The sequence below is a fragment of the Theobroma cacao genome, chromosome 9, assembly GCF_053813885.1.
Source record: "Theobroma cacao isolate CCN51 chromosome 9, ASM5381388v1, whole genome shotgun sequence".
Classification (NCBI taxonomy): domain Eukaryota; kingdom Viridiplantae; phylum Streptophyta; class Magnoliopsida; order Malvales; family Malvaceae; genus Theobroma; species Theobroma cacao.
Genome location: NC_142647.1, coordinates 50,155,439 through 50,180,757, shown reverse-complemented (window position 1 = coordinate 50,180,757; position 25,319 = coordinate 50,155,439). Strand labels below are relative to the sequence as shown.

Below are 25,319 nucleotides of genomic sequence, written 5' to 3'. Positions count from 1 at the left end.
GAATTTGGTTGAGACCTGATCTTTGGTGTATGCGGCAGCCAGGGTTGTTGAAATGTTTAGCTACCCCATGGCTTTTCTCAAGTAATCCTGGCTCTGGCCATGGCTGCAGCCACATTCTCTGACTGACCACACCATCAAAGTTGTTGCAGCAACAGTAAACCAGTGCCCCCTCTGCTGCATGCCTTGCTATGTCACCAACTTTATCTGCAAGAGAATGAAGAAGGGTTCCAAAACTCAGCCTTGAAAAAGCATAAACCCAAATTTTCAAGCTAGCCTGGTGTACATGTAAGCAAACTAGTCTTAAGATTGCGGCGCATTTTAGCACGCTTTAAATAGTTTTTTTTTAAAATAAGGGGACCAGACCCCCTACAGATATAAGCTTTGTCCACCCCAAATCCGCAGAAGAAACAAAGGAAACAAACCCCCCAACAGTCCCGCGTCTCCTTGAAGAAGCTTAAACCCTAACGTCAGGGCAAGCAAAACAGCCATCAAAATTGAATCAAAGTTCATGGCAAGCAACGGCGAAAACTCTTCAGCGACGCCTCAATCGACGGACGATAAGCCTGTGATTGTCAGGGTTAAACGCAAAGTCTCTCAGTCTCGCCTCGATGCTTTCTGTCAGTTGTTTCTTTTCATTCTCTCCTTTGTTGTTTTCTTTTGTTGCCAGCATAAACTAAAAAGTATAAAGAAGGGATTTTTAAACTGGGCAATTTTGAAAATTTAGGGGATGTTTGTTTGTTGCAGGGCTGGAAATCAATGAGAGACCTTTGAAGCGCCCCTTTTCTGATTTTCAGAAGCTATCCATATCTGAATCGTCCCAAAAAGGTACCTTTTTTTTTTTTCTTTTTCCTGTTGAAATTTAGGATTTGGGATTGTAGTTTCTTTTGAAATAAAGTCAAGGGTCGTTCTTTATTTGCATGCTCCGTATTTAGAAGTTCTAGAATTGACGCAATGGTATTGTTCTGTATCAGAGGAGTTGAAGAGTAAGAAACTATTTGTGCGGCATGTCAATACAGTTATAAGCTCTGAGGCCACAGTTGATATTTTGCAATCTTTTATGGTGGGTGCAGCAATCAATATGTTGGTATCTTTATCCTTTGCTTATGCTAGAGCGCTCTTCTTGAACATATCTTGCTTAGCCAGTTGGCCATTCTCATGTCAACTTTTTTGTTAGTTTCTTGTCAAATCCTGCATTACAACACGTGTAAAAAAGTTTAGTTGTGTGTTTCTTTGACAGCCCGGTTCTGCGGATGCTACTACCGGTAATGCAAAGAGTCAGAAAGGAAGGCACCCTCATAAAACAGATAATGTAATCTCTCCCTTTCTCTATTCTCTGCCTCCTCAAGCAACACAATCATGGTTGCTTCTTGGATGCGGAGGTGATTAAGGTTGATCTGTATCCTAATGCTTTGGCGTTTTGATTTTAATGTCTTCAGCAACGAGAGCAGCTATCTAAATCCATCCAAAAGCAAGAGGTAGTTTAATGTCTAATGCATTGGCACTTCCTCTTTTTATATTGGCAATAATATCCTTATTCTTCTTGAAAAGACAGTCATATTTATTGATTATTCTTATCCTTGTTGTTTTCTATCATGGATCTTTGAGAATTGCTTCTGAAGTGTTCATCTTATGGCTTTCATCCTTCTCTTTTTGTTCTGATTATTTGGCTCTTAGATTTGTTTTAAGCAAGGCCAAATGTTTACACGACATGCTATTATGTGATCTAAAATGGAAATAGGAAAAGGGGATCAAATGTACCCAAACTAGCATCCTAGTAGTTAATTCTGTTTCCTTTTGGCCTTTTAGTTTCATATTTCCATAGTTTCACTGCAGTGGTTTTTTTTAGGAAATTGCAAAAAATGATCGTTTTGAACAAATATGGCGGAGCAGAAGAGGTAAAAAAGAAGCAGTAGATGATATGTACCATTTCTATGATGTTGTTCGTGTTGATGTTGAGGAAAGCTCCAATAGCATGCAAGCTGAGGAGTAAGTATGTTTTTAAACTTATTTACGTATAAGTTAAAGACTCATTGCCAAAAATTGATCAAATCTCCCTGATATTACTGCAGAGAGATATCCTTGGATGATTGCAAGCTTTTATCTAGTTATTTGCCACTATTGAGAGAGTGTATTCCTGCTGCTGCTGCTGAAATTGAATCTGATATGCGAGCTTACATGTATGAAAGAGGTTGTGAATTGTAAATTTGTTTTACGAAGAACTAATATTTACTGCAATGTTTTTTGGCCTTTCAGCTGCTATTGTGTTTGGCTTTCAAGTCCTTTTGATCTTTCATAATGGAATAAATTCTAATATGGTTTTGGTGAAGCCAATTTCACTAGTTTTCCGCTGCAATGTTGTTTTACTAGAGAATTGGCATTATTTGAGCCCTTTTTAGCACATCAGATGAGGCTTGTAGTTGGTTTATGTTCTTGAGGACTGTGACATGTTATTTTCTTTTGTACTTAATATGCAGATGAATATGTGTATGACTATTACACTGTGAAGGATGACATGGACATAGATGAGGACACCGCTTCAAATCCATTCCCACTGTAAGAATTACATAATCTGTTTTCTTCATCCCCCCCCCCCCCCCCCCCCCCCCCCCCCCTCTTTCTCTCTCTCTCTCTCTCTCTCTCTCTCTCTGTCTTATTGAAACTGATGCATAATCTTGTTTCAGGGTACAGGTGGATGATGAGGATTTCTATGATGTGCCATATGAGTCAGAATATGATAGCGAAGATTCGAATGGTAATCTTACAGTCTACTTTTCTGTCACCAAATTTTAGAATGCCCTTGTATGACTTGTTGGTTCTCTTTTGTGGTTGCAGCTGAAGATAATCCAAGAAATGATTATCCTGATGAAATATCTGAAGAGGAAGAGGATGAGGATGCAAAGAGTAGAGCCTCTGATCAATCAGAAGAGGGAAGTGAGCATACTAGTAACAAGTCTTCAGAAGTTGGGGATGTGAGGTGCGATAGATTAGTGGAAGATGGAGACCTGTTATATGAAGATGACATTTATGATGGTTACCATGATGATGCTAATCATATTCGTGATGGTAATAGTGATGATGATACTGAGGGTGAAGATTGGAGATGGTCCTACAGGTGAAATATGGACTTAGTGGGTAATTAGAGCAAGTTGTTTGGAGATCATGTTAGATCACACATTATTTTGTTGTATATAGTTCTTATCACAATTATGATCCACATGGATTCAGTGTTGCAAGGAAATCACCTTGTAGAACTAATTACATCATGGTTATTGTTGATATCCTAGTTCTGTTGTTTCTTGTTGTTGGTTATGGGATCTTTTTGCTTTGTTTGTACTTTCTTCTCTTGTGCTACCAAAAAACTAAAAAGGACCACTCAACAGTCATCACCATTCTGCGACAAACACCAACTCTGTTTGAATGAAAGTAGCAAATGATCATCCAAGAGGCGAGTACCAAAGAGAATTTCCATGAAAACTAAGTTACACTCTGTTTTCACCCAAGCCTGAAAATCTAAGTGACCACCTATTCCATGAAAACCAATAGCTTTAGAAGGAGTTTATCATTAATTTTAGTCTTGTGATACACAACCTGTTGAGGTCTAAGGGACTTGTTAATTAATTACAGATTGCTTTGTCAAGTCCAGATTGTAATGGACGATTACTGAACAAAAACAATATGAATCAACATAAACATAAAAATGTCTTGCAAAGTACTTGGATATTTTCACAGATTCGAAACACTTGTATCAGTAGTTCAATACTCAATTCGGTAAGCCTTGCAAAGTGAAAGTGGGACATCGAACTGATGCAAACCTTCCTTGCGGACAATCTCCCTAGGTCTGGTTTATTTCAGAAGTTTGTATCTGTATCTTACAACGTTGTTCAACCTCCATCATCATGACAATTTAACCAAGTTTCTGGTTTTCCTTGTCATTGTGGCATCACAATACACTCAATACTGTTGTATTTTGTCTCTCAGTTCATACTGTATGTATAAATACAGATGATGACAGCAGATAGTTTGTATCAAATGTAATTCCCGCATTCATAAAGCAAACGTGTACAGTTCTTTAATGCTTGGCTTGCTGGCATCGGAGTACCTATGTTCATTACTTTCCTTAAGCAGGGGTCCCTTCTGTTTTTCCTTCACATACGTTTGTTGGTGTAGTATGATACTATGGAGAGGTCATGATTACATCATTCCATCTCCTTTTCTTCTGACAGTCGTTATTTTGCAAGAATTTCCTTTAACCAAGAAAATGGTTTGAAAAATCTGTTTGCCTGTTAGCCATTAAAAGAATGTGATGAACAATCCATCCGACCAACAACGGAAGAATCAACTGTTGATGAAATGGAAAACGGGCTGAAAAATGGGAGCCTCTTAATTGTACTTTACTTCATAAATTAAACACTCCTCTCTACAAAGTCTTTTATCCAAAAGGTAATATGTCAATGATTTTCTATTGGAAACCTACTCACATTTTGGTGTAGTTGGATGCAATATTTTCCAACTCTGCTCATACTCCACCAAAAATGGTCTGCCGCCATTGGCTAATCAATGCCAGCCAGGAAAAAGGCTTTAAAATTATATAATAAAAAAATATCTTGGCTGACTGTTGCAGGACCAAAATCAATACAATGGACTAAAGGGATTCCACTCCTTTATCAAATATTAAAGATGAAGTAATACCAGAGAAGTAGTAAATTTGGTGACAGATTTGATTTAGAGGGAAATAAATTATTCATCTTACCTTATTAAAACTATTTCATGGCTTCATTTTTTTTCTTCACCAATCCCTTCACATTCCTCATTTGCCTTGATGTGCACTTAACATGGTTTTTTTCCTTATTTCTTCTTGTCTCTCTTTTGTGTTGCTTCAAGCTGAAAATTTGTCCCTGTCAGTATTCAGTAGTGGACCTTGATGATGATCTTATTTCTTTATAGAAGCCATTTCAATGACCCACAGCTCTTCACGCGGTTTTTACTGCTTTCTAAAAATTACCTCGTTTGCTTTTCTAAACATAAGAAAGTCATCAGTTTGCTAACGCATCAACTTCAAGATTTTTGGTCAACAACCCAATTGAGATCCTATCAATTTCAGTGTTCTGAAATCTTGAGTGAGTTGGGACATGGTAATGGTAATCATCACATTGTATTCCATGGATAAGACCACGCATGATGAAATTCTCTATATTATGGGGGCACTTCCATTAATACTTCCGCGTCTCACCTTAGTTTATCCTGAGTTCTAACTCCAATATCTCTGACAATGGCAACCCAAAATAACATCTCATTCTCAGTTGATAGGAAAGATGTTGTGCTTGTTAAACCCTTGGAACCTACACCCTCAGAAGTTCTTTCTTTCTCCACCATCGACAATGATCGCAACCTTGAGCTTATTTGCCATTCTGTTTTTGTGTATAAAGCAAATGATGATTACTGTAATGGAGACAGTCCTGATGAAGCTAAACCGAAACCTGGGGTGCGAAAAGATCCAGCTTGCATAATTGAGGAAGCTCTCTCCAAGTTACTGGTGTATTACTACCCACTAGCAGGGAAGCTGAAGAGGCAGGCTGATGGAAAACTTCGAATCACTTGCAATGCTGATGGCGTGCCTTTCTTAGTAGCAACTGCCAATTGCCAGCTCTCTTCTTTGAATTACTTAGATGGCGTGGACGTTCAAACTGCTAAACAGTTTGCCTTTGATTTTCCATCTGAATCTGACGATGGTTATCACCCTCTAGTCTTGCAGGTGACAAAATTTTCATGTGGAGGATTCACGATTGCTATGAGCTTATCACATTCAGTTTGTGATGGCTTTGGTGCATCTCAAATCTTTCGAGCCCTGGCTGAGCTTGCTAGCGGAAAGAGTGAGCCCTCGGTGAAACCTGTCTGGGAGAGGAAAAAACTGGTAGCAGAACCAATCAAAGAAATCGCACAGTTTACGGTGGATAAGGACTCGTTAGCAACTTCACCATATTTGCCGACTACTGACATAGTCCATGAATGCTTTTATATAACCAGTGAGAATATAAAAATTCTAAAAACAAACTTGATGAAAGAAAGTGGGGATGAATTCCTGAAAGGAAGTGTCACCAGTCTTGAGGTCCTAGGAGCCTATATTTGGAGAGCAAGGTTTAGAGCTTTAAAATTGAATTCAGATGGAAAAACAGTGTTCAACTTGGCTGCAGGGATAAGACGCATTCTCAATCCACCATTGCCTGAAGGATTCTATGGGAATGCTTTTACCTCCGCAAATACAGCGATGACCGGGAGGGACCTCAATGAGGGATCACTCACAAAAGCTGTGAAACAAATCAAAGAGAGCAAAAAGCTTGCTTCTAGCAATGATTATATCTGGAAATTGCTGAGCATTTGCGAGAAATTCTTTGAACTAAATATGAAGTTTGATCCAGTCCCTGGTGCAACCATGACGCTAACAGACTGGAGACAGTTGGGTCTGATGGAAGATGTGGATTTTGGATGGAAAGGTTCTGTAAACGTGATACCACTTCCATGGAACATGTTCGGATACGTGGATTTGGTTCTCCTCTTGCCTCCATGCAAACTAGATCAGTCAATGAAAGGTGGTGTTAGAGTGTTAGTTTCCCTCCCAAGGGCTGCTATTGCCAAGTTTAGGGAAGAAATGGATGCTCTCAAGCATGGTGACGAGGCCGCTGGTGCTTAAACTTCTCTACCATGTTGTTTTTACTTCCCTTTTTTTTCCCTGAAGATATGATGTTTTTACTTTTAAGTTCATAACAATAATGTGTCTTCTTATATCACACGCCGGCATGTCCTAAATTGTAGGGAATCAATTTCAATGGTGAAAAGAATAATGAATTGTATATGGGTTGTTTCCAACAACATTGTTCTGATCCAGATTATGCACTTACAAAATTTTCACTCTGCCATCATTTCCCCCAAAGCAAACCAAACAAGGAAAGAAAGGATCAGCAAAACGTCTAACGTCACCTGCATCCTCCCTTTCAACTTCAACTTTTGTCATGTCGCAACCATGCTCGTCCAAATTCGCACCAGCAATCAAGTTACGCTTCGTTAGTCAACAAGCTTCTTGAAATCAAAGGAATCCACCTTGAACTAAATGAGCATAGTGACCATGTCGCCTGTAGCTGAATAATTAATTTGAAGTCTTTGGAAACTGGTTTCTTGACAGAAAAAAAGAAAAAAAGTCTAACCATGGGTTATGCAATTATGACCCTTTGGATAAACCTCCTATTCCTATCTTAGTTGTCACCATTGGAAAACGAGGTTTTCAGTTCTACTTCCGTATAGCAATTTTTTATTGAAAATTCAACATTGAATCAATAAACAATTTCCTGTCATGAGTCATGACTTGACAAACACTATCTTATCAGAAAGAAATTGATTGTTTGCCAAGTACCTGGTTAATGGATGTCATAATCTAATCTCTCAAATATGATAAGATCGAAACGCTTGAAGATCAAGAAAAGGGGGGGAAGAGGGGCGAGGAGGGGGGGGGGGGGGGGGGGGGGGGTATGGGAAAGTGATGCATGTATATGGATTTAGAAACCAATGGTGAATTTCAGATTCTTCTTTCTTACTGTAATTTTTTATTGAGGATACATCATGAATTGCCTGTTATGAGTCATGGCTTGACAAACGCTATCTTATCAGAAAAAAATTGATTGTTTACTAAGTGCCTGGTTAATGGATGTCATAATCAAATCTCTCAAATATGATCAGATCAAAACACTTGAAGATTAAGAGAAAAAGGAGGGGATGGGGGATGTGGAATTGATGATTTAGAAACCAATGGTGATATATTAGTTACTACTTTTTCCATCCCTGTCGTTGATAGGACGAAGATCTTACTCTTCCATCTCGGTTTTGCATCTGTATTTTAGTGATCGGAGAGCAGGACACTGACAGGTTCAATTCAACCAAAGCCAGCACGATACTTCTCCTTAGCTTCATCAGATTACAAAGTCATCGGCAAATTAGAAATTTCTGCGAAGACATGACTACTCTTCTGACTGACACATCTGACTATAATTGTCTCAAACAGTTAGTGAAGATCAATGAAGCCAGAAGAAAATTTAGGCCTCGAGGTAGTGAGATGCTGGTACCAGTGCCCAAGAAAAAAAGGGGGTCACTGTTTTAGGCATGCACCTTTGCACTCGTGTCGGATAACATTACCACTTGAATTAGAACCAGAAGAGCAAGAGCTTGACATTGTGTTTGAGTCCCAAAAAACTTGTTTTCAGACCACAAATTCAATGCTAAGCAGCAATCTGAAAATTTTCAAATCATGTTAATATGTTTGAGGAAAAAAGAAAATTTTCCATCATAAAATTTTCAATCACAACTTTATAACCCTTCACTGCACTTTTATTCTGTACAATCTGAGGGAGAATGTCAACAGCGCAATAACCATGTGTAATCACGAAAAAACTTTTAGATTATCAATAGGTCACCAAAACCAAGGGGACATTTTTGCTTTTGTTGATTTAGTAATCAGAACTGTATTGCTTAAAAGCTGTTTCCCCCTCATGAAGAGCCATGTTATGGTGGTTTTGGGTTAGGCGCGCCTCCAATTATAGCTCGCACTTAGATTTCTAGGCAATCTTTAAGGGTGATAGACAGCCGCAGGGCCCTAACTCCCAAGCTCTTTTTGATAAGCTTGAACTCCAGTCCAGCGAGTTGCCAACTTGTTATGTCAAGCCCCAAACCAGCAAGATTAGGTTAGGTAGTTATCATTTTTTCCTTCAAGAATATGGTCCCCCAGACTCTAGAGTGTTGCTTATTTGCCAATTTGCCATCCCTCATGCTTGGCACTTGGCACTTGGCACCATGAAGTCAACTCTTCATAGAGTTGATTGTAAAGTTGCTCCGTAGTGGGTTGAGCCAAAGCAATACCTACCCACCTTCTTCGGATGTATATGCATTAAGAATAAAGCCATATTGGTACAATATTGGGGTAAAGTTCTAATAAAAATACTATATAATCAGTAAGGCATTACCCTTTCGTAATTTCAAGTTTCAACTCTCACCTTAGACTTTGATAACTTCATTTTTTTACCATGGCAGCCAATTGCAACATTCCATTCTCAGTAGAAAGGAAATGTACTGTGCTTGTAAAACCTTCAACACGCACACCTGCAGAAGTTCTTTCTTTATCCACCCTCGACAACAATCCCAACCTTGAGCGTATTGGTCAGATTATTTTCTCGTATCAAGCAAATAATGATCTTAAACAAAAATTTAGTCAGCAACCAGATCCAGCTAGCATAATTGAGGAAGCTCTCTCCAAGCTCTTGGTTTATTACTATCCCCTAGCGGGAAAGCTGAAGAGGCAAAGTGATGGAAAGCTTCAAATCAACTGCAATGCTGACGGGGTGCCTTTCTCAGTGGCAAATGCGGATTGCAAGCTTTCTTCTCTGAATTACTTGGACGGCATAGATGTTGCAATTGCTAGACAATTTGTCTTGGATCTTCCATCTGATTTCGACAATGGGTGTCACCCGCTAATGTTTCAGGTGACCAAGTTTGCTTGTGGAGGTTTCACGGTTGCAATGGGCGTGGCACACACAGTTTTTGATGGATTTGGTGCAGCTCATTTCTTTCGAGCGCTAACTGAGATTGCCAGCAAACGGTGTGAGCCCTCAGTGAAACCTGTCTGGCAGAGGGCGAGACTGGTGGCAAAACCAGCCTTGGAAACTCCTGAATTCCTGCTGGATAAGAATGCTTTAGCAACTTCTCCATATTTGCCTACTACGGACGTTGTCCATGAATACTTTTATGTAACTGCTAAGAGTATAAAAAGACTTAAAACGAGTTTGATGGAAGAAAGTCAGGATCAAGATGAACACCTGACTGAAAGTTTGACCACTCTTGAGGTGCTTGGTGCCTATGTATGGAGATCGAGGTTTAGAGCTTTAAAATTGGATCCCAATGGAAAAACCATGATTCGCTTAGCTGTAGGAATAAGGCACCTCTTGAATCCGCCATTGCCTGATGAATACTATGGGAATGCTTTTATCACTATAAATGTTGTATTGACTGGAAGGGACCTCGTGGAAGGACCACTCTCCAAGGTTGTGAAACTAATCAAAGCGAGCAAGAAACTTGCTTCTACCGAGGACTACATCAGGACGGCCATGAGCCTGATGGAGAAACGCAGACTACGAAGTAACAAGCCTGATGTAGCTACCGGAGCATTGATGGTGCTAACAGATTGGAGACAGTTAGGCGTACGAGGTGAAGTGGACTTCGGATGGAAAGGTTTTGTGAACATGACATCGCTGCCATGGAAAATATATGGGGACGTGGACTTGTGTATTCTAATGTCTCCTTGCAAGCTAGACCATTTCATGAAAGGTGGGGTTAAAGTGCTTGTTTCCCTTCCTGAAGCTTCCATGGCCAAGTTCAAGGACGAGATGAATGCTCTCGAGCAGGGTGCTTACCTTATAACCTCACTGCTTTAGAACATACGGAAATTGTATATCTTTCGCCTTTATCGCAAGATTCATGTACCAAGAAAATGCAAGGAAAAGAAGGAAAATTAATAATAATCAAACTTCCTTTGGCAGTGGGGATTAATTAAAAATTTATTAAATCAAAGAATTTAACTTTTATTTAATTTTCATTGGTGGAAAAATTTACATTATCCGAGATGATAAATTTTTTAATTCGTCTTAACAAAAAAAAAAGTAAAAAAAAAGAGAGTGCGGGCCGGATCCAGTGCTGTTAAGGCCCATTAACATTTCTAAATTGTTCTGTGGGCTTTCTTCTTGTCGGGTCAGATGATTTCTCTGGGCTTTCAACGAAAACTACTTGCTGGCCTTTCCGCGTTCTAACCGAAGTTGAAAACCGGCAGGCCGTCTTCTTCTTGTTTTCTTTATGAAGAAAAATTTTCATTGAAATTCTTAATTTTTACCTTATTTTTTTAGTCTTTATTGGTCAGCTTTAATTTATTGTTTGAATCTTTAAAAGGAAAATGGTGTCGACAATTTATTTATTTTTGCATGCCTTGGAAGCTGAGCGAGATAATATACGAATGACTACTTCGGCTCCGGTACATCCGGCGAATTCGCCGATCCCGATCGATCTGTTCGTATCCAAGAAACAGCCGGGTCTCCCACGTGGCGTCCTAGGATTCGCTGATTCTTCGGGGAAGATCGTTTTCAGGATCAACCGTCAATCTTCTCAATCATCAGCAGATGACAGGACGGTTCTCCTCGATTCCGCGGGAAATCCCCTCATCTCTATCTACGGTCACCATGTTAGTCTCTAAAGCTATGCAAATTAATGAAATTGGATCACTTTTATTCTTAAAGTAATCTTTTTATGTTTTAAATGTTGTGTTCTGCAATTTGTTGTTTATTTAACGTTGAAGATTGTTATTCTTTTGGTCGATTAGAATCATTATATGATTGAATTTTGTGTTAAGTTGTTGAAATTCGTCGTTTTGGGAAATCCCCGAAAGTAAATGCTCATTTGTTTCCTGGTTCAAGGACGGGTCTTGGCAAGGTTTCAATGGCGATGATGGCAAGAAGGATTTGGTATTCAAAGTGCAGAGAGTGTCGAATAAGTTCACTAGAACAGAGTTGGAGGTATTTCTTGGTGCTGAAAATCAGGGAGAGTTAACCTGTGATTTCAAGGTGAAAGGCTGCCATTTCCAAAGATCTTGCACCATCTACAAAGGTGATTCCCTTGTGGCTCAGGTATAATCTACAACTGAGGCCTCAGTGAGAAAAATTAGTTTCTACTTTGACTGTTATGAACTCAACTGTTTCCTGCAGACATGGGATAAATGAAATACCCTTTGTCACTCCCTTCTGGTTTCAGGATATTGTTGCCATGTCCCCTTTGTCATTGTGATCTTACCACTCTAAATGGTTTTCTCTTCTCGACTATATTAACCCATGGTGGATGTTTTTCCTTTGTCGAAATTTCAAACAGCTATTTTGCATAGGAGATCATAAAGATATACTGAAGTAGTCTGATCATGGCATGAGAGATCTATTTCATCTTCTGTAATTCGATTAGAAACTTATCTCACTATTGCTGGTTCCTTGTTATAGGCCACCCCTTGAATTTTGTTACTGGTTCATACCACATAGGTTCTTTTGTCATACTTGTTTCATAGTTTTAATGCTGCAAATTTTCTCATTCTAATTCTATGCTTTCATTGATGCAGACCAGTCTTATGCACAAGCTTCGGCAGGTTTATGTCAGAAGGAGTAAATTTCGTATAACTATTTTTCCTGGCTCTGTAGATCCTTCTTTGGTCGTGGCGCTTGTGGTGATATTCTTGGATAATGGCCCCAAAAAATTCCAAGTTTTGGATAAATTCCCCCTATCAATATAAGATTAGGAAAACACCAACATGCTCAACAAAAGGAAAATGTGGAAAAACACAATCACTTGAGGCAGAGGATGGCTTATAGCAGTTTTAGGCATTGCAATATCCTTCTGGGGATCATGCAGATAATATTAACAATTATGCCTCAAAAATCAGGATGGAGAGAGATTTGGTTACAAGGAGATGATGGTGGGATGGCAGCCGAGATGGTAATATGTGATGGTGGCCAACTGGCCATGATTTTGGGAGGATGGTGTAATAGAACGAAGCTGAAGACGGAGACAGAAATATTTTGGAGAAAGGAAAGAGAACAAGGTGTTTTGATTGAGGGCAATCTTTTCAGCTCAATGCAAGGGAGTATTTTGTCAAAGGTAGGCGGTCAGAATTGGCAGATGCTCATGGCCAAAAGGAGAATTGGCCAATTCTTTGATTGGTGAAAAAGACTAAAAATATAAAATCGATTTCTCTGTTTTCTTCTGTATAAAGGAAAGAAGAAACTTGTGTATGCTCTTTATACCTTGTGGCATTGTGAATTTGTCTTAGAAGAGTTCAATATGAAAGTATTAGATGACTCAAGTATTGAATTGTAAATGCATCTTCTTTTAGCCCCCCTTCAAGCTTGGGGTATATTCTAAAGTTTACTCACAGTACATGAGAAAAGGATTCCATTTTCTTCTCTGATCTGATTTATTTAGTGGTGTTTAAAGGAATATGTCAAGTAATTAAAATGGTATAAAGTCTGAGTGAGGATTTGAATTTTGAACCCTAATCATATTTTTAAAAATTAATAATCGTTAAATCAAAATTAAATTATTAAGATACTTTGTAAATGAGTATAAAGTAGTTCATTGAGTTTTTTTTTAATAAAAAAGAAGGAAAAAAAATAAAGGGAAAAAGAAAAAATTAACCCAAGCACAAACTTCTGATTGCCCCAGGGACTTAAGACGTACTCCTACTGTCGTACTTCTTCCCTTGCTAGAAAGCAAGGCACTTTTCCCACACCGCCTTTGATTCTATAAATTCAAAAACAGAACTTTCCCCTTCAGTTCTATTCCTCTCTGTTTATAAAACCTTCTGCACATCAGCAATTTTATCGGGTTTTTTCTTTTTTTTTGTCGATGTATAGCAGAATGGGGAGGCAGAAGGGTGAAGGAGCAAGGAGCAAGTCGCGCCCTTCAAGCAGCAGGTTTGTTTGTTTGTTTTTTTTTTTTTTTTTTTGTATTGACAAATTAACCCTTTTTTTTATTTATCTAGATGCTAAAATTTTGACCTTTATGGCAGCCTTGCGGCTTCTCTATTGCCGTCGGGCTCCGCTGCGGCAGCGGTGGGATTCGGCGGCTACGTTGGTAGCTCTCGCCTGGATTCGTCTATCTCCGCCGAAGACTCTAGTCCGTTTCTGGTATTCAATACCTCTTTCCCGCTAAAAATTTTGTGCTTTGTTAATAAATTTATTGAATTTATTCTGTCAACGGGATGAGTTAATGCTAGTGGCTTTTGCAATTACAGGATATAGATAGTGAAGTGGCACAACACCTAAAAAGGCTGGCGAGGAAGGATCCTACCACCAAGGTAGTACTGTTTTCGCAAATATCTGCCATGAACTCTCTTTCAAACCTCGAATTTTGCGTCTTTCTATCGTTTGTATCTTTTGCAAGTCTCATTGGCCATATCTTAGTTTTTAGGTTGTTGGATTTTTTTTTAGATGTAATTGCTGAGCTTGAGTAGTGTCATCCTGTTGCCGTTTTGATAATGAATTGAGTGTATCTTCATGATCAAGGAGAATCCCTTTTCTTTAATTTGTGTCCATCTTAATTTCTGTGTAATCACCAGCTTCTTCTTCATTAACAGCTGAAAGCTCTGGCATCTTTGTCTGCGTTGCTGAAGCAAAGGTCTGGAAAGGAAATAGTACCAATCATTCCACAATGGGTATGATTTCATTCTTTGCTCTTCACTGGTCATTGCAGATGCTTCAACTAAGTTGATTTTATATGAATTAATACTAGCAGTAGACCTTTAAAGAAAAGATAGTTAAGGAAGGAACAGTGCCTAGAGAAAGAAATTGACATGGAAAGAAAAATGGGCTTCAATAAGCTATGCTTTACAACTTGCTAGTGTTGTAATATAGAAAAAATTGAACAAATGGCACCTTCATAAGGAGAAGAACAAAGAAGAAAGGGGTAAAAGTGAGAATGTCTTGAAATTGGATAGTAGATACTAACTATTGGAATTGAAGACAAAATTTCAATTTCTTTGTTTTTTTGAGACAGCAGATATGTGGAATAAAACAAATTAAAGTGGTTTCTTATCTATTCTTTTTCTATTTTCTAGAATGAAATTTTAAAGACTCCAAAATTTTAATTCAATACTTAACTGAAACTCTGGTATAGGAAAATTTAATGACTGAATTCCTTGTTTGGCTTCATTTTAATGTGAAAAGAAAAACACTAAACTTGAAAAATACTCAATGATGCAATGGATTAATGTGAACTTCAGTTTTTCAAGCCTTATGCTTGAATTAACATGTTCCAATATTGCTATGCTCTCATTCATAAAGGCATTTGAATACAAGAAGCTATTGCTGGACTTTAATCGGGAGGTTCGGCGAGCTACTCATGAAACAACGACAATTCTTGTCACTTCTGTCGGGTTTGAACTTCTTTTCCTTTTTATTTCCTAATGAATGTTGTTTCAAATCTTCTTGTAATACATAACTTAATGGACACATTGTAGTGAAGGATATTAATTATAAAAGTTTGATCCTATGAATGGTGAGAGACATACAAGATGTGGTCTTCTAGGTGCTAAGTCAGTGAACATCTTTTTGTTTGGTAATTTAGAAACTAATGCAAAGCTAAAACAACTAAGACTGCTAAATTCTCTTCCTCATTAATCTTTTGAACAATGATTCTCATGGTAGATTAGAAACTGATACTAATGTTTTTTATTCAAAAAAACCACATCGATTGAGTCAGAAGAGGTAAGAGGTTAGAAAGAATGGACTTCCTTTATGGAGAGAGGCTAAATAAAAGAAGCATGATGTTATTTTCCCTCATTTTTCTTTTGTACAATCATTTGCCCTGTTTTTTAATGCAATAAAAACTTGTTGATCTCTTATATGTTTTCTCAGAAGAGATTTGGCTCCACATTTGAAGTCGTTGATGGGACCATGGTGGTTCTCTCAATTTGATCCAAGTTCTGAAGTTTCCCAAGCTGCCAAGCGCTCATTACAGGTTTGACCTCCTAGTTATTAACCATTGTTGGCCAAAAAAGAAAATTGGAAATAGTTTCTTATTATATATTTCAGGCTTTCAAGCCATCTAAAACAGGGAGGTAATGTACTGTAGTAAACTTAGAATGCTAAAGATATTTTGAAAGGCACCGGAGTTATTCCAATCAAGCCCAATTGTTAGATAAGTAGATCTCGAAATCTGTAGCTGGAAAACAAGTCTGTTGCTAATAGCAGTTGGCCCTGTTTAGTTTGAGCCCAACCTTATGTATGTTCTCATGAATACTGTGTAGATTTTGTTTCCCCATGGAAAATGGATTGAGTATGATTTGAATCAAAATTCATGTTTTCTGAAGGTTCAATCTTCTTGACATCCTTTAAGCTGTAAATAGAATTTTAATGTAGCCTATGCATGTAGTTCTAACTTTTTTAACATTTTAATGTCCAAGGATGTGGGCTTTGGACAGTTAGTTTTAATCAGTTTAATCATTTGATTGTGAACAACAGGCTGCCTTCCCTGCTCAGGAAAAGAGATTAGATGCTTTAATCTTATGCACAACGGAGATTTTTATGTATTTGGAAGAAAATTTGAAGCTTACACCACAAAATTTGTCTGATAAAACAGTTGCCTTGGATGAATTGCAAGAGATGCACCAGCAGGTATGCACTGAGGGATCTCTTTTGGATATGGTTTTGGTTAAGGAAAAAAGTAATAGTCCATATTACTTAACCTTCTCATTCTGAACAAGTTCTTGCATTAGTTTTTACCTTATGATTGAATTGATTATAAATTGCAATAATTATGTCATCCTAAACTATTCAATTTTTTTCATTTGACGCTTAAAATTTCTTGGCATTGCTCGGGTAAATAAAATGAGTTATCCCCAGCTTTAATCTGTTGTCTTCTTTTTTTATTTTTTCAATTTTCACTTCTGTTTTTCTTTTTGGTTTTATTCTTGATCTAGTGCCTTCACTTATATTTGTGAAGAACTATAACCATATCAGTTTTTGAGGCTACTTGGAGACAATGAGGTGCTTAATCTTTCTTCACCACTTCGAACTCTCCCCAATTCCTTAAGTTATCCAACCACACATGCACATTATATGTTTATATGTGCATGAATGCTCGTATGATTATATCAAAGTTACATTCACATTTCACACTAATGCATCTGTGTATTTTCAAACATAAATATGTACAATGTTTGATATGTGCTGAAATCACTATTTGAGGAATGTAAACATTTGCAGACCTTTGATGTTGTTGCTTGGGTTTGTTTGTTATGTTTCCATGAAATATTTTGTAAGTTTCGTCCTATGTCTTTAATTGCAGGTTATATCCTCTTCATTACTGGCTTTGGCAACACTACTTGATGTTTTGGTCTCCGTGCAAATAGAAAGACCTGGTTTTGAAAATGTATCTGCTGAACCAAAGCATGCTTCAAAGGCCAGGGCGACTGCTATTTCCTTTGCTGAAAAACTCTTCTCTGCCCATAAATATTTTGTGGATTTTTTGAAGTCTGAGAGCCCTGCAATTCGGTCAGCTACATACTCAGTCTTAAGAAGTTTCATTAAAAACATTCCTCAGGTGTTCGATGAGGGAAATATGAAAACCCTTGCTGCAGCAGTTCTTGGTGCTTTCCAGGAAAAAGATCCTGCTTGTCATTCTTCGATGTGGGATGCAATTTTGCTATTTTCGAAGAGATTTCCTGACAGTTGGACTACCATAAATGTTCAGAAATCTGTATTCAATCGATTTTGGTCTTTTATTAGGAACGGGTGCTTTGGATCTCAGCAAGTTTCTTATCCAGCATTGGTTCTCTTCTTAGATGCTATTCCTTCTAAAGCATTATCAGGAGACAATTTTTTTCTTGATTTTTTCCATAACCTATGGGCTGGAAGGAACCCAGTTCATTCTTCAAATGCGGATCGACTAGCATTTTTCAGGGCATTTAGAGAGTGTTTTCTTTGGGGATTACATAATGCCTTTAAGTGAGTTAATTGAGCTCTCCCTCTGCACTCCTTTTTGTTTAGTGGTTCAGATGTTCCTAATTCTTCTCACTTTTTGTATCATTTATGTTCTTTAGAATGCTAATTCATATCTTCTTATGCGTACCAGATTTTGCGACACTGTCGATTCCATTTCTCATTTTCGGATCACCCTTATTAATAATATCCTTGTAAAGCTTCTGTGGCAAGACTACATATCATCTGTGAGCTTAAAAGACCAGGATAGTGATCAGCCTCTTCATGGAAAGACAATGGAAACACAGAATATTAAGTATCCGATAAGTTATCTGCAAGAGTTGGGAAAATGCATTGTTGAAATTCTTTCTGGCATTTATTCATTGGAACAGGATCTTCTTTCTTTCTTTTGTATGGCATTTCAAGAAACGTGCCAGGGATTGCTTCAGGAAAAAGTGGTTACAGAACAGACAACGTTGAATATGGAACCAATTATTAAATTTCTGTCGTTAGTGGATCGACATGTGAATCAAAAGGGTGAAGCTTGGCCTTTGCTACATTTAGTGGGACCAATGTTGTCTACATCTTTCCCATTGATCAGATCACTTGTAAGTTACCACTGCATGAACTCTTAATGTTTTTCAGATAGCAATTGATTGATTATACTTCTTATATGTACTATCTATGTGACTATGCAAATGCATGTAGGATGGGATGCATGGTTATAAGTACTTGCATACTGTATAAGAGTCTTCCTTAACTAATTGTTGTTTATGAGAAATAACAAGTTATTACTGCTGCTGCTTGTAATTGTGCTATGGGCAATTGTGAACTGGATGAAAAATCAATTTCTGGTTATCCTCTGGAAAGAAAATCTTTAGCTTCTACCCTGGGCTCCGTAAACTATGGAGTGTTTTAATTAATTTTTCTTCTACGCACTTTGTGCTTTTCTATTTTCTTTATTTGTCTGTTCTGTATAGAAATGTCAAAAGAAGAAATGAAGTCAGTGTTATTTGGTGAAAAATTGAAATGACCGCAGCAATTTTAATTTGGCAAGGATAGCAGCCCAGAGTCCCATTCCTCCTGCTTTGCATCAATCCTTCACCTCTTTAATGATAATCCTAAGTCATGTACTTGTTAAGCTCAAGAAACACAGCATCCTGCCTTGTCCTTTTGGCATTTTCTCTTATTTACGCATGCTTTTATTTGAATATTCACTTTTGGATTTACCTCCACTTTAGGATTCACCAGATGGTGTGAGGCTTTTGTCTATTTCAGTTTCAATATTTGGAGCACGCAAGGTACTCCAAGTGCTTTTCTCCAACAATGATGCAGTTTCTCGTGGTCCTCCCCATGACAAGGAGAGTGAGCTGAAGCTGAAGTATTTTCTTCAAGTTTACAAGGAAACATTTGTTCCTTGGTGTTTGCATGGATATAATTGTGGTACCAGTGCTCGACTAGATCTGTTGCTTGCATTGCTTGATGATGAATGTTTCTCTGAGCAGTGGCATGCTATTATCACATATGCAATTGACTTGGTAAGTTCTAAGGTTGGATTGGGCTCCATGGACTCAAATCACTTAGCAGTGTTGGCAATGCTTTTGGAGAAAGCAAGAAATGAGGTTAGGAGAAGGAAGGTGGGAGAAGATTCTTTCCATCGGCTAGGTTCCCTCCCAGATCATTGGCATCATGAGCTTCTTGAAACAGCTGCTGTTTCTGCTGCCTTTTCCCTTCCTCCTTTTGGAACTTCTGATGTGCAGTTTGTGCGGTATGTGAATTGAAACGCATAATATCGGTATTTACTAAGAAGATTGTTAACTTTGAATAATATTACTAGTGAAACGGTACTTCAACAACTAGCCATATGCTTTCTTTTTCCATAGTGCATCTTGTCAATGCCATGGCCGGTGATATTTCTTGGAAAACGGTAGCCTTTAGTTGTTTGCTTTCTTGGATATCCTTGAAACTAGATTAATGATTTTGGGAATGTAGGGAGACCTATATTTCTAGGTCATACATTCTCAAAGAATAGGCTAATTATTTGTTAGGTGTGGAGAATTGTCTCTCATGTTGACTCCAGGCATATTTTTGTTGATTCATGCATTTTATAATTGTGTGCTTTAACCCTATTGTTTTTATTGTCTGCAGTTCTGTTCTTGGTGGTGCAACAGAAGGCAATCTAGATTCATTTGTTTCTAGAAAGTCGGTCATCCTGATATTCAAGGAGGTTTCAAGAAAACTAGTTTCTTTTATTCTGGATTCCTCTTTCAATTCTGTTAAGCTGGCAAGTGGTTTGTTTACTTCTGTAGAAGAAGGCCTTGCATTGGAAAGTAAGGATCCTGCAAATGTGGTTGAAATGGCTCGTTTTGCTCTTGAAATACTTGAAGGTAGTTTCTTTTGCTTAAGGGCACTTGATGAGGAAAGTGACTTGGTTTCAAGTATTTCAGCGGCAATGTTTATTATTGACTGGGAGTATAGGATGACACTAGCAGTAGACGATGCTCTTGATGATGAATCCAGGAAAAAAATCAAGGTGCGGTTGGATATTTGTGAATTAGCTCATGGTTATCAATCCAAGATAAGGAATTTGTGGAAAAGCTTCAGCAGAGATGTGGGAAAAGGAATAAGGAGTATCTTGATTTGCATTATTAGGTCTGCCATCTTCAAGGAAGATAAACTAGAGACCAATAAAATTGTGTCTTTGTGCTGTCTGATGATGATTGAAGTGCTTGATTGTCTGTGTCAGGATCAGTATGAGGAACAAAATCTGTTAGATCATCTTCTAAGGAAGGGTGACATGTGGCCTTGGTGGATCATACCTGACTTCAATTCCCTGAGAGGGCCAGCTATATCAGATACTGAAAGAGTCTATGCAAGTGTGAGTGGCATTATATTCATAACTGTTCTTGCTGGCATAGTTCTTCTCTCTCTGTCTCTATCTACATATTTATCTATGTATACATACATGCATATTTTATATAGTACATATAGATATATAACACACACAGACACATCTTAAGGTGTCATTTATTGCCCCTGTTATGCTGCAAGCAGTCTCCTAAAAAATATGGTAACAAATTAGCTGTAGTGGGATGGATTGAAAGTGCCTATCTAGTTTAGCTTTTGTGCTTCCATACACCTTTTTAGTCTTTCTACTGTCTTGAGTGATCTGTAGAACCCGAGTACACAGTTTTAGGTGAGCCTATAGTGAATGACACGTTTAAGTATTTCATAAGCATATCATTGATGTTAGTGAGTGCTTCAGATTGTATGAGTGGTTGACTGAGCTGAATTTTTGCATTTCTTTGATTATCCATGAAATATTGTCTAGTCTTATTTTTTTATTTCTTGAGAATAAAACATAAATTTGATGCTATTTTGCAATTTCTTAAATGTCTTCAATATCTAGAATGAGGTTGAACTCAAGGACTAACAAAAGCAAGTGTATCTTGGATGCAGGCATGCTACAAGTTCGTTTCTTTAATTGATAATCTTATCTCTAAACTTGGGTTTGATAAAGTCATTGCTCGTGATGAAATGGACGCTCCACCACTACCAACCAAGGATACAACAAATAATGAGGTTACTTCTCGAGCTTGGCTTGCTGCAGAGATACTATGCACGTGGAAATGGCCAGGAGGAAGTGCTGCTACCTCTTTCTTGCCTCTACTGATCTCGTTTGCCAAGAGGAGAAATTATTCTTCCTATGAAGGCTTCTTGGATTCCATTTTCAACACTTTACTTGATGGTGCTCTCGTTCATGGTGAAAACTGTGCACAGAGGTCATTTCATGCATGGCCTGCTTTAGGTGAAGATATGGAGGCTATGGAGGATATAAAAGAGCCCTTTTTGAGAGCTCTTGTATCTTTTCTTTTCACATTGTTAAAAGAAAATATATGGGGAATAGAAAAGGCCATGATTCTGTTTCAGCTTCTAGTAAATAAACTCTTTATCGGTGAAGCAGTAAACACAAGTTGTTTGAGAATACTTCCTCCGATTTTATGTGTTCTTTTACCAACATTTTGTCAAAGAAGTATCAGATCCAGTGGATGTAGTGATTTAGATGGTAAACCTGATCCACTTGATGAAAGGCAGATCCAAGATACTATCAAAGGCTGGCTCCAGAGGATTCTAATATTTCCACCTTTGGTCACATGGCAAACTGGACAAGGTATGCATGCCTTTTTCTCATTCATCTTGAGAGTTAATTTTATGGTATAAAACTGATTGCTTTTGGGCCAAAATGGTTGCTGAATAGTTTCTGTTGTCCCTGTGATGCATGGTATGAGACTTGCAATTGAAACAAAGACAAGCTACTTATAAAAATTTATATCTATTATCTAGGTCTTCATCATTTTTATTTGGTTGCATGTGTTTGTTGTGGACATGGTGAAAAAGCATTCACTCCCCTTATATATCTTGCATCATTTGATTGAAATTTGAGATTTCTATTTGAAGTAGTGGTAATGGTTCTTCATCTTTTTTTTTTCTTTTAATAGAAATGGAAGAATGGTTCCACTTGGTCTTCTCCTGTTATCCTTTAAGGGCCGTGGGAGGTGCTGAAGTGATGAAGCTGGATAGAAACATTGGTCATGACGAGAGAATTCTCTTACTGGATTTATTTCGGAAGCAGAGACATAATAACAGTAGATCAATTGCAGCTAATCAGTTGCCAGTGGTGCAGATGTTGCTCTCAAAGCTAATGGTGATTTCGGTTGGTTGTTGCTGGAGGGAATTTGATGAAGAAGATTGGGAGTTTCTATTTTCCCATCTAAGATGCTGGATTGAATCAGCAGTGGTGATGATGGAGGAAGTTGCTGAAAATGTTAATGATGCAGTCAGTGAACAGTCTTCTTCTGATAACTTGGATCTTATTTGTAGAAAACTTGAACAGATTGTGTTGGTTTCTGACCTTTTTCTTATAAATATCACCAAAAATTCCCTCATCTCATTTTCCTTCTTTTGTGGGATTTTGGAATTCCAACCAACAGAAGACACAGATAATTTAAACCACTTGAGAACAGAAAGATGGGATCCTATAAAAAAACAGATTCTAGAAAGTATTCTCCGCTTATTCTTTTCCACTGGCATTGCTGAGGCCATCGCTGCTTCATATTCTTATGAGGCTGCAGCTATTATATCAGCTTCTCGATTTTATCATCAGTCTTTCTGGGAATTGGTTGCTTCAAGCGTCATCAAATCTCCTGCACATACAAGAGATGAAGCAGTCAAATCAGTCGAACTCTGGGGGCTAAGCAAAGGGCCTGTTTGCTCTTTGTATGCCATCCTCTTTTCTTCCAGACCAATACCATCTTTGCAGCTTGCTGCCTATGCTGTTTTGTCGACAGAACCTGTTTCAAAGTTGGCTGTCTTTGGTGAAGGAAGTGTACGTTGCTTGGATGTTGATCCAAGTGCCTACCAGGAGTCAGGTCATCTTGATATCTCACCAGAAGAGAATATCCATTTGATGGAGGAATTATCTTACATGATTGAGAAATTACCTTATGATGTTCTTGATATAGATTTAGCAGCAGAGCAGCGGGTATATTTGCTTTACTTTCTAAAATTTGATGAAATAGTTTTCCATTTGTATAATGGTATCTTCTTCATATTTGCAGGTACATCTGTTCCTTGCTTGGTCTTTGTTGTTATCCCATTTGTCATCATTACCTTCATTGTCACCTCCAAGGGAGAGACTGGTGCAATATATTCAAAATTCTGCTAATCCATTGATTCTAGATTGCCTTTTCCAGCATCTCCCTTCCGACTTATGTTTAATGCATGTTCTAAAGAAGAAAGATGGGGAGCCTCCTAAGGTTTTATCAGAGGCTGCTACTGCAGCAACACATTCCATCACAACAGGGTCATTATTGTTTTCTGTGGAATCGCTTTGGCCTATTGAACCTGTGAAAATGGCTGCCCTTGCTGGAGCCATATATGGCCTTATGCTTCGCCTGCTTCCTGCTTATGTGCGGGGATGGTTTAGTGATTTACGTGATCGTTCAACTTCATCAATGATCGAATCGTTTACTAGAGCATGGTGCAGTCCTCCTCTGGTTGCAAACGAACTGTCCCTGGTATGTAGCTTTAACAAAGATGTTTCTATTTTTGATGACCATAGTACATTGTTAACAAATTTAGCAAGCAACTATTGCACTTGTTGAATTTCAAGGTTTTTGTGAATTATCTGGACACTAAGTGCTGTAGGAATTACATATCAATCATCCTCCAATGACAAATGCATGCTTTAGCTTCCTTCTGCTTTAACAAGATGGAAATTGAATTGAAGGAAACCACTTATCAGTAGTGAATTGAAGTTTATTGTTTCCTGACTTGCTTTCTGATGCATTTTGTTTGAAGTTTTTGAATGCTTGACCTGAAGAGGAAGAGATGGCAATATATATATATATATTATGTTCAACTCTGTAGTTAATTACATAGTTCTGACAAGTTTCTTCTTGTATGCAGATAAAGACAGCAAACTTTGCCGATGAGAACTTTTCAGTGAGTGTAAGCAAATCAGCAAATGAGGTTGTTGCTACCTATACAAAAGATGAGACAGGAATGGATCTAATTATTCGTCTTCCTGTGTCTTACCCGTTACGGCCAGTAGATGTTGATTGTGTGAGGAGCCTAGGGATAAGTGAAGTGAAGCAGAGGAAGTGGTTGATGTCTATGATGTTGTTTGTTCGTAATCAGGTACTGGCTACAAGTTGATATTTTATCTGCATTCCATTTCATTTTTAGTTTTGTGCTATTCATGAGGTGGACTTTTGTCTTTGATGCAGAATGGAGCTTTAGCTGAGGCTATACGAATATGGAAGCGCAATTTTGACAAGGAATTTGAAGGTGTTGAGGAGTGCCCTATATGTTACAGTGTTATCCACACTGCAAACCACAGCCTTCCTCGTCTCGCTTGCAAGACCTGCAAACACAAATTCCATGCAGCATGCCTCTACAAGTGGTTCTCAACTTCTCACAAATCTTCATGCCCATTATGCCAGTCTCCATTCTAACCTTGAATTAAATTGAGTTACGGGTTTTCTTGGTACTTTTGCATCTCTGTTACGTGTCTGACTTCATTTGTGGAACGAAGTGAATTATGCTAGCAGCATAGTAACTTAGATCATGTGGTCAGCGTTCAAAGATGAAAATAATGGATGTTAGTTCCGACTGGAGGCTCAGTGTGTACATGTAATGACAACGCAAGCTCTCTCCTTGTCAGACACACACACCCATGTGCATACACAGGTATGCACGGGTGATTTTATCCCCAAGAATTCTATTGAGCAAAATTAAGGGAATGAGTTTTTTATATAGAATGATGCTATTCTGTTTAGACTTCTGTAGCAATGTGCCCCTGTAACGAGGCTTTTCTTTTTCTGGTCGTGTTTCTTTTTATTTGTATGTTTTCATTTGTTCATTGTCTGATATCTTCCATGCATTCCACTGACAGGTTTTGCAGCATTTGCTGAATCAAGATGCTGCTGTCATCGGGTATTTTGCTAATTTTAAGAAGAATCAAAGCTTATCATGTTTTACTAAATTAGGATTTATGATGTCCAAGTTTTCAACTGCTGTAAATCATAAATACGAAAGTAGGAAGTCGCCGGATTTTGAGATGCCATGATTTAGTGTTGTGCAATCTGTTCAGAATTTAAAAGAATATTCGTTAAGGTTACATATTACTCCTAATAAGTTGAGATGTACACTTTTGCTTCTTCCAAGTAGTCTTATATTTGTTGACTTGTGGTTCAAGCAAAGATTCTATCTTATGCG

General features: G+C 38.0%; 4 protein-coding genes and 1 pseudogene across 5 annotated transcripts; all 5 read left to right on the top strand.

Annotated features, from left to right (window-relative positions):
* RDM4 (RNA-directed DNA methylation 4) lies at positions 1 to 3,309 on the top strand. Of its 2 annotated transcripts, none has more exons than XM_088809402.1 (10): positions 1 to 617; positions 745 to 825; positions 972 to 1,060; positions 1,238 to 1,309; positions 1,437 to 1,475; positions 1,847 to 1,986; positions 2,070 to 2,188; positions 2,475 to 2,553; positions 2,689 to 2,752; positions 2,833 to 3,106. In XM_088809402.1, the coding sequence occupies exons 1-10, from the start codon at positions 509 to 511 to the stop codon at positions 2,971 to 2,973; spliced, it is 933 nt and encodes a 310-aa protein (XP_088665528.1). In that variant the 5' UTR covers positions 1 to 508; the 3' UTR covers positions 2,974 to 3,106. The 2 variants fall into 2 exon arrangements, with proteins under 2 accessions (XP_088665528.1, XP_007017030.3); XM_007016968.3 differs by having other exon boundaries at positions 352 to 617; positions 2,682 to 2,752; positions 2,833 to 3,309.
* Positions 3,310 to 5,053: 1,744 nt separating this feature from the next.
* On the top strand, positions 5,054 to 6,867 carry LOC148761071 (tetrahydroanabasine acetyltransferase-like). Its single transcript, XM_088810341.1, has one exon. The coding sequence runs from the start codon at positions 5,270 to 5,272 to the stop codon at positions 6,686 to 6,688; it is 1,419 nt and encodes a 472-aa protein (XP_088666467.1). The 5' UTR covers positions 5,054 to 5,269; the 3' UTR covers positions 6,689 to 6,867.
* A 1,919-nt stretch (positions 6,868 to 8,786) lies between these two features.
* Positions 8,787 to 10,591, top strand: LOC18591056 (tetrahydroanabasine acetyltransferase pseudogene; annotated as a pseudogene).
* Positions 10,592 to 10,885: 294 nt separating this feature from the next.
* LOC18591054 (LURP-one-like protein (DUF567)) lies at positions 10,886 to 12,940 on the top strand. Its single transcript, XM_018126594.2, has 3 exons — positions 10,886 to 11,266; positions 11,499 to 11,708; positions 12,185 to 12,940. Exons 1-3 carry the CDS (start codon positions 10,982 to 10,984, stop codon positions 12,353 to 12,355), a joined length of 666 nt encoding a protein of 221 aa, XP_017982083.1. The 5' UTR covers positions 10,886 to 10,981; the 3' UTR covers positions 12,356 to 12,940.
* Positions 12,941 to 13,247: 307 nt separating this feature from the next.
* LOC18591053 (HEAT/U-box domain-containing protein) lies at positions 13,248 to 25,267 on the top strand. The gene is made up of 17 exons (XM_018127600.2): positions 13,248 to 13,535; positions 13,631 to 13,748; positions 13,856 to 13,918; positions 14,198 to 14,275; positions 14,904 to 14,995; positions 15,477 to 15,579; positions 16,083 to 16,235; positions 16,909 to 17,567; positions 17,695 to 18,148; positions 18,782 to 19,308; positions 19,689 to 20,418; positions 21,000 to 21,711; positions 22,040 to 23,082; positions 23,159 to 23,617; positions 24,009 to 24,239; positions 24,329 to 24,791; positions 24,997 to 25,267. Exons 1-16 carry the CDS (start codon positions 13,468 to 13,470, stop codon positions 24,554 to 24,556), a joined length of 5,718 nt encoding a protein of 1,905 aa, XP_017983089.2. The 5' UTR covers positions 13,248 to 13,467; the 3' UTR covers positions 24,557 to 24,791; positions 24,997 to 25,267.
* Positions 25,268 to 25,319: the final 52 nt, after the last annotated feature.

Coding starts and splice junctions, on each gene's coding strand:
- RDM4 (XM_007016968.3), top strand. CDS start 509: ATGGCAAGCAACGGCGAAAACTCTTCAGCGACGCCTCAATCGACGGAC. Junction 618..744: donor GTCTCGCCTCGATGCTTTCT/GTCAGTTGTTTC, acceptor TGTTTGTTGCAG/GGCTGGAAATCAATGAGAGA. Junction 2,753..2,832: donor TGATAGCGAAGATTCGAATG/GTAATCTTACAG, acceptor TTGTGGTTGCAG/CTGAAGATAATCCAAGAAAT.
- LOC148761071 (XM_088810341.1), top strand. CDS start 5,270: ATGGCAACCCAAAATAACATCTCATTCTCAGTTGATAGGAAAGATGTT.
- LOC18591054 (XM_018126594.2), top strand. CDS start 10,982: ATGGTGTCGACAATTTATTTATTTTTGCATGCCTTGGAAGCTGAGCGA. Junction 11,267..11,498: donor TCTCTATCTACGGTCACCAT/GTTAGTCTCTAA, acceptor TCCTGGTTCAAG/GACGGGTCTTGGCAAGGTTT. Junction 11,709..12,184: donor GTGATTCCCTTGTGGCTCAG/GTATAATCTACA, acceptor TCATTGATGCAG/ACCAGTCTTATGCACAAGCT.
- LOC18591053 (XM_018127600.2), top strand. CDS start 13,468: ATGTATAGCAGAATGGGGAGGCAGAAGGGTGAAGGAGCAAGGAGCAAG. Junction 13,536..13,630: donor TCGCGCCCTTCAAGCAGCAG/GTTTGTTTGTTT, acceptor CCTTTATGGCAG/CCTTGCGGCTTCTCTATTGC. Junction 16,236..16,908: donor TGCAAGAGATGCACCAGCAG/GTATGCACTGAG, acceptor CTTTAATTGCAG/GTTATATCCTCTTCATTACT.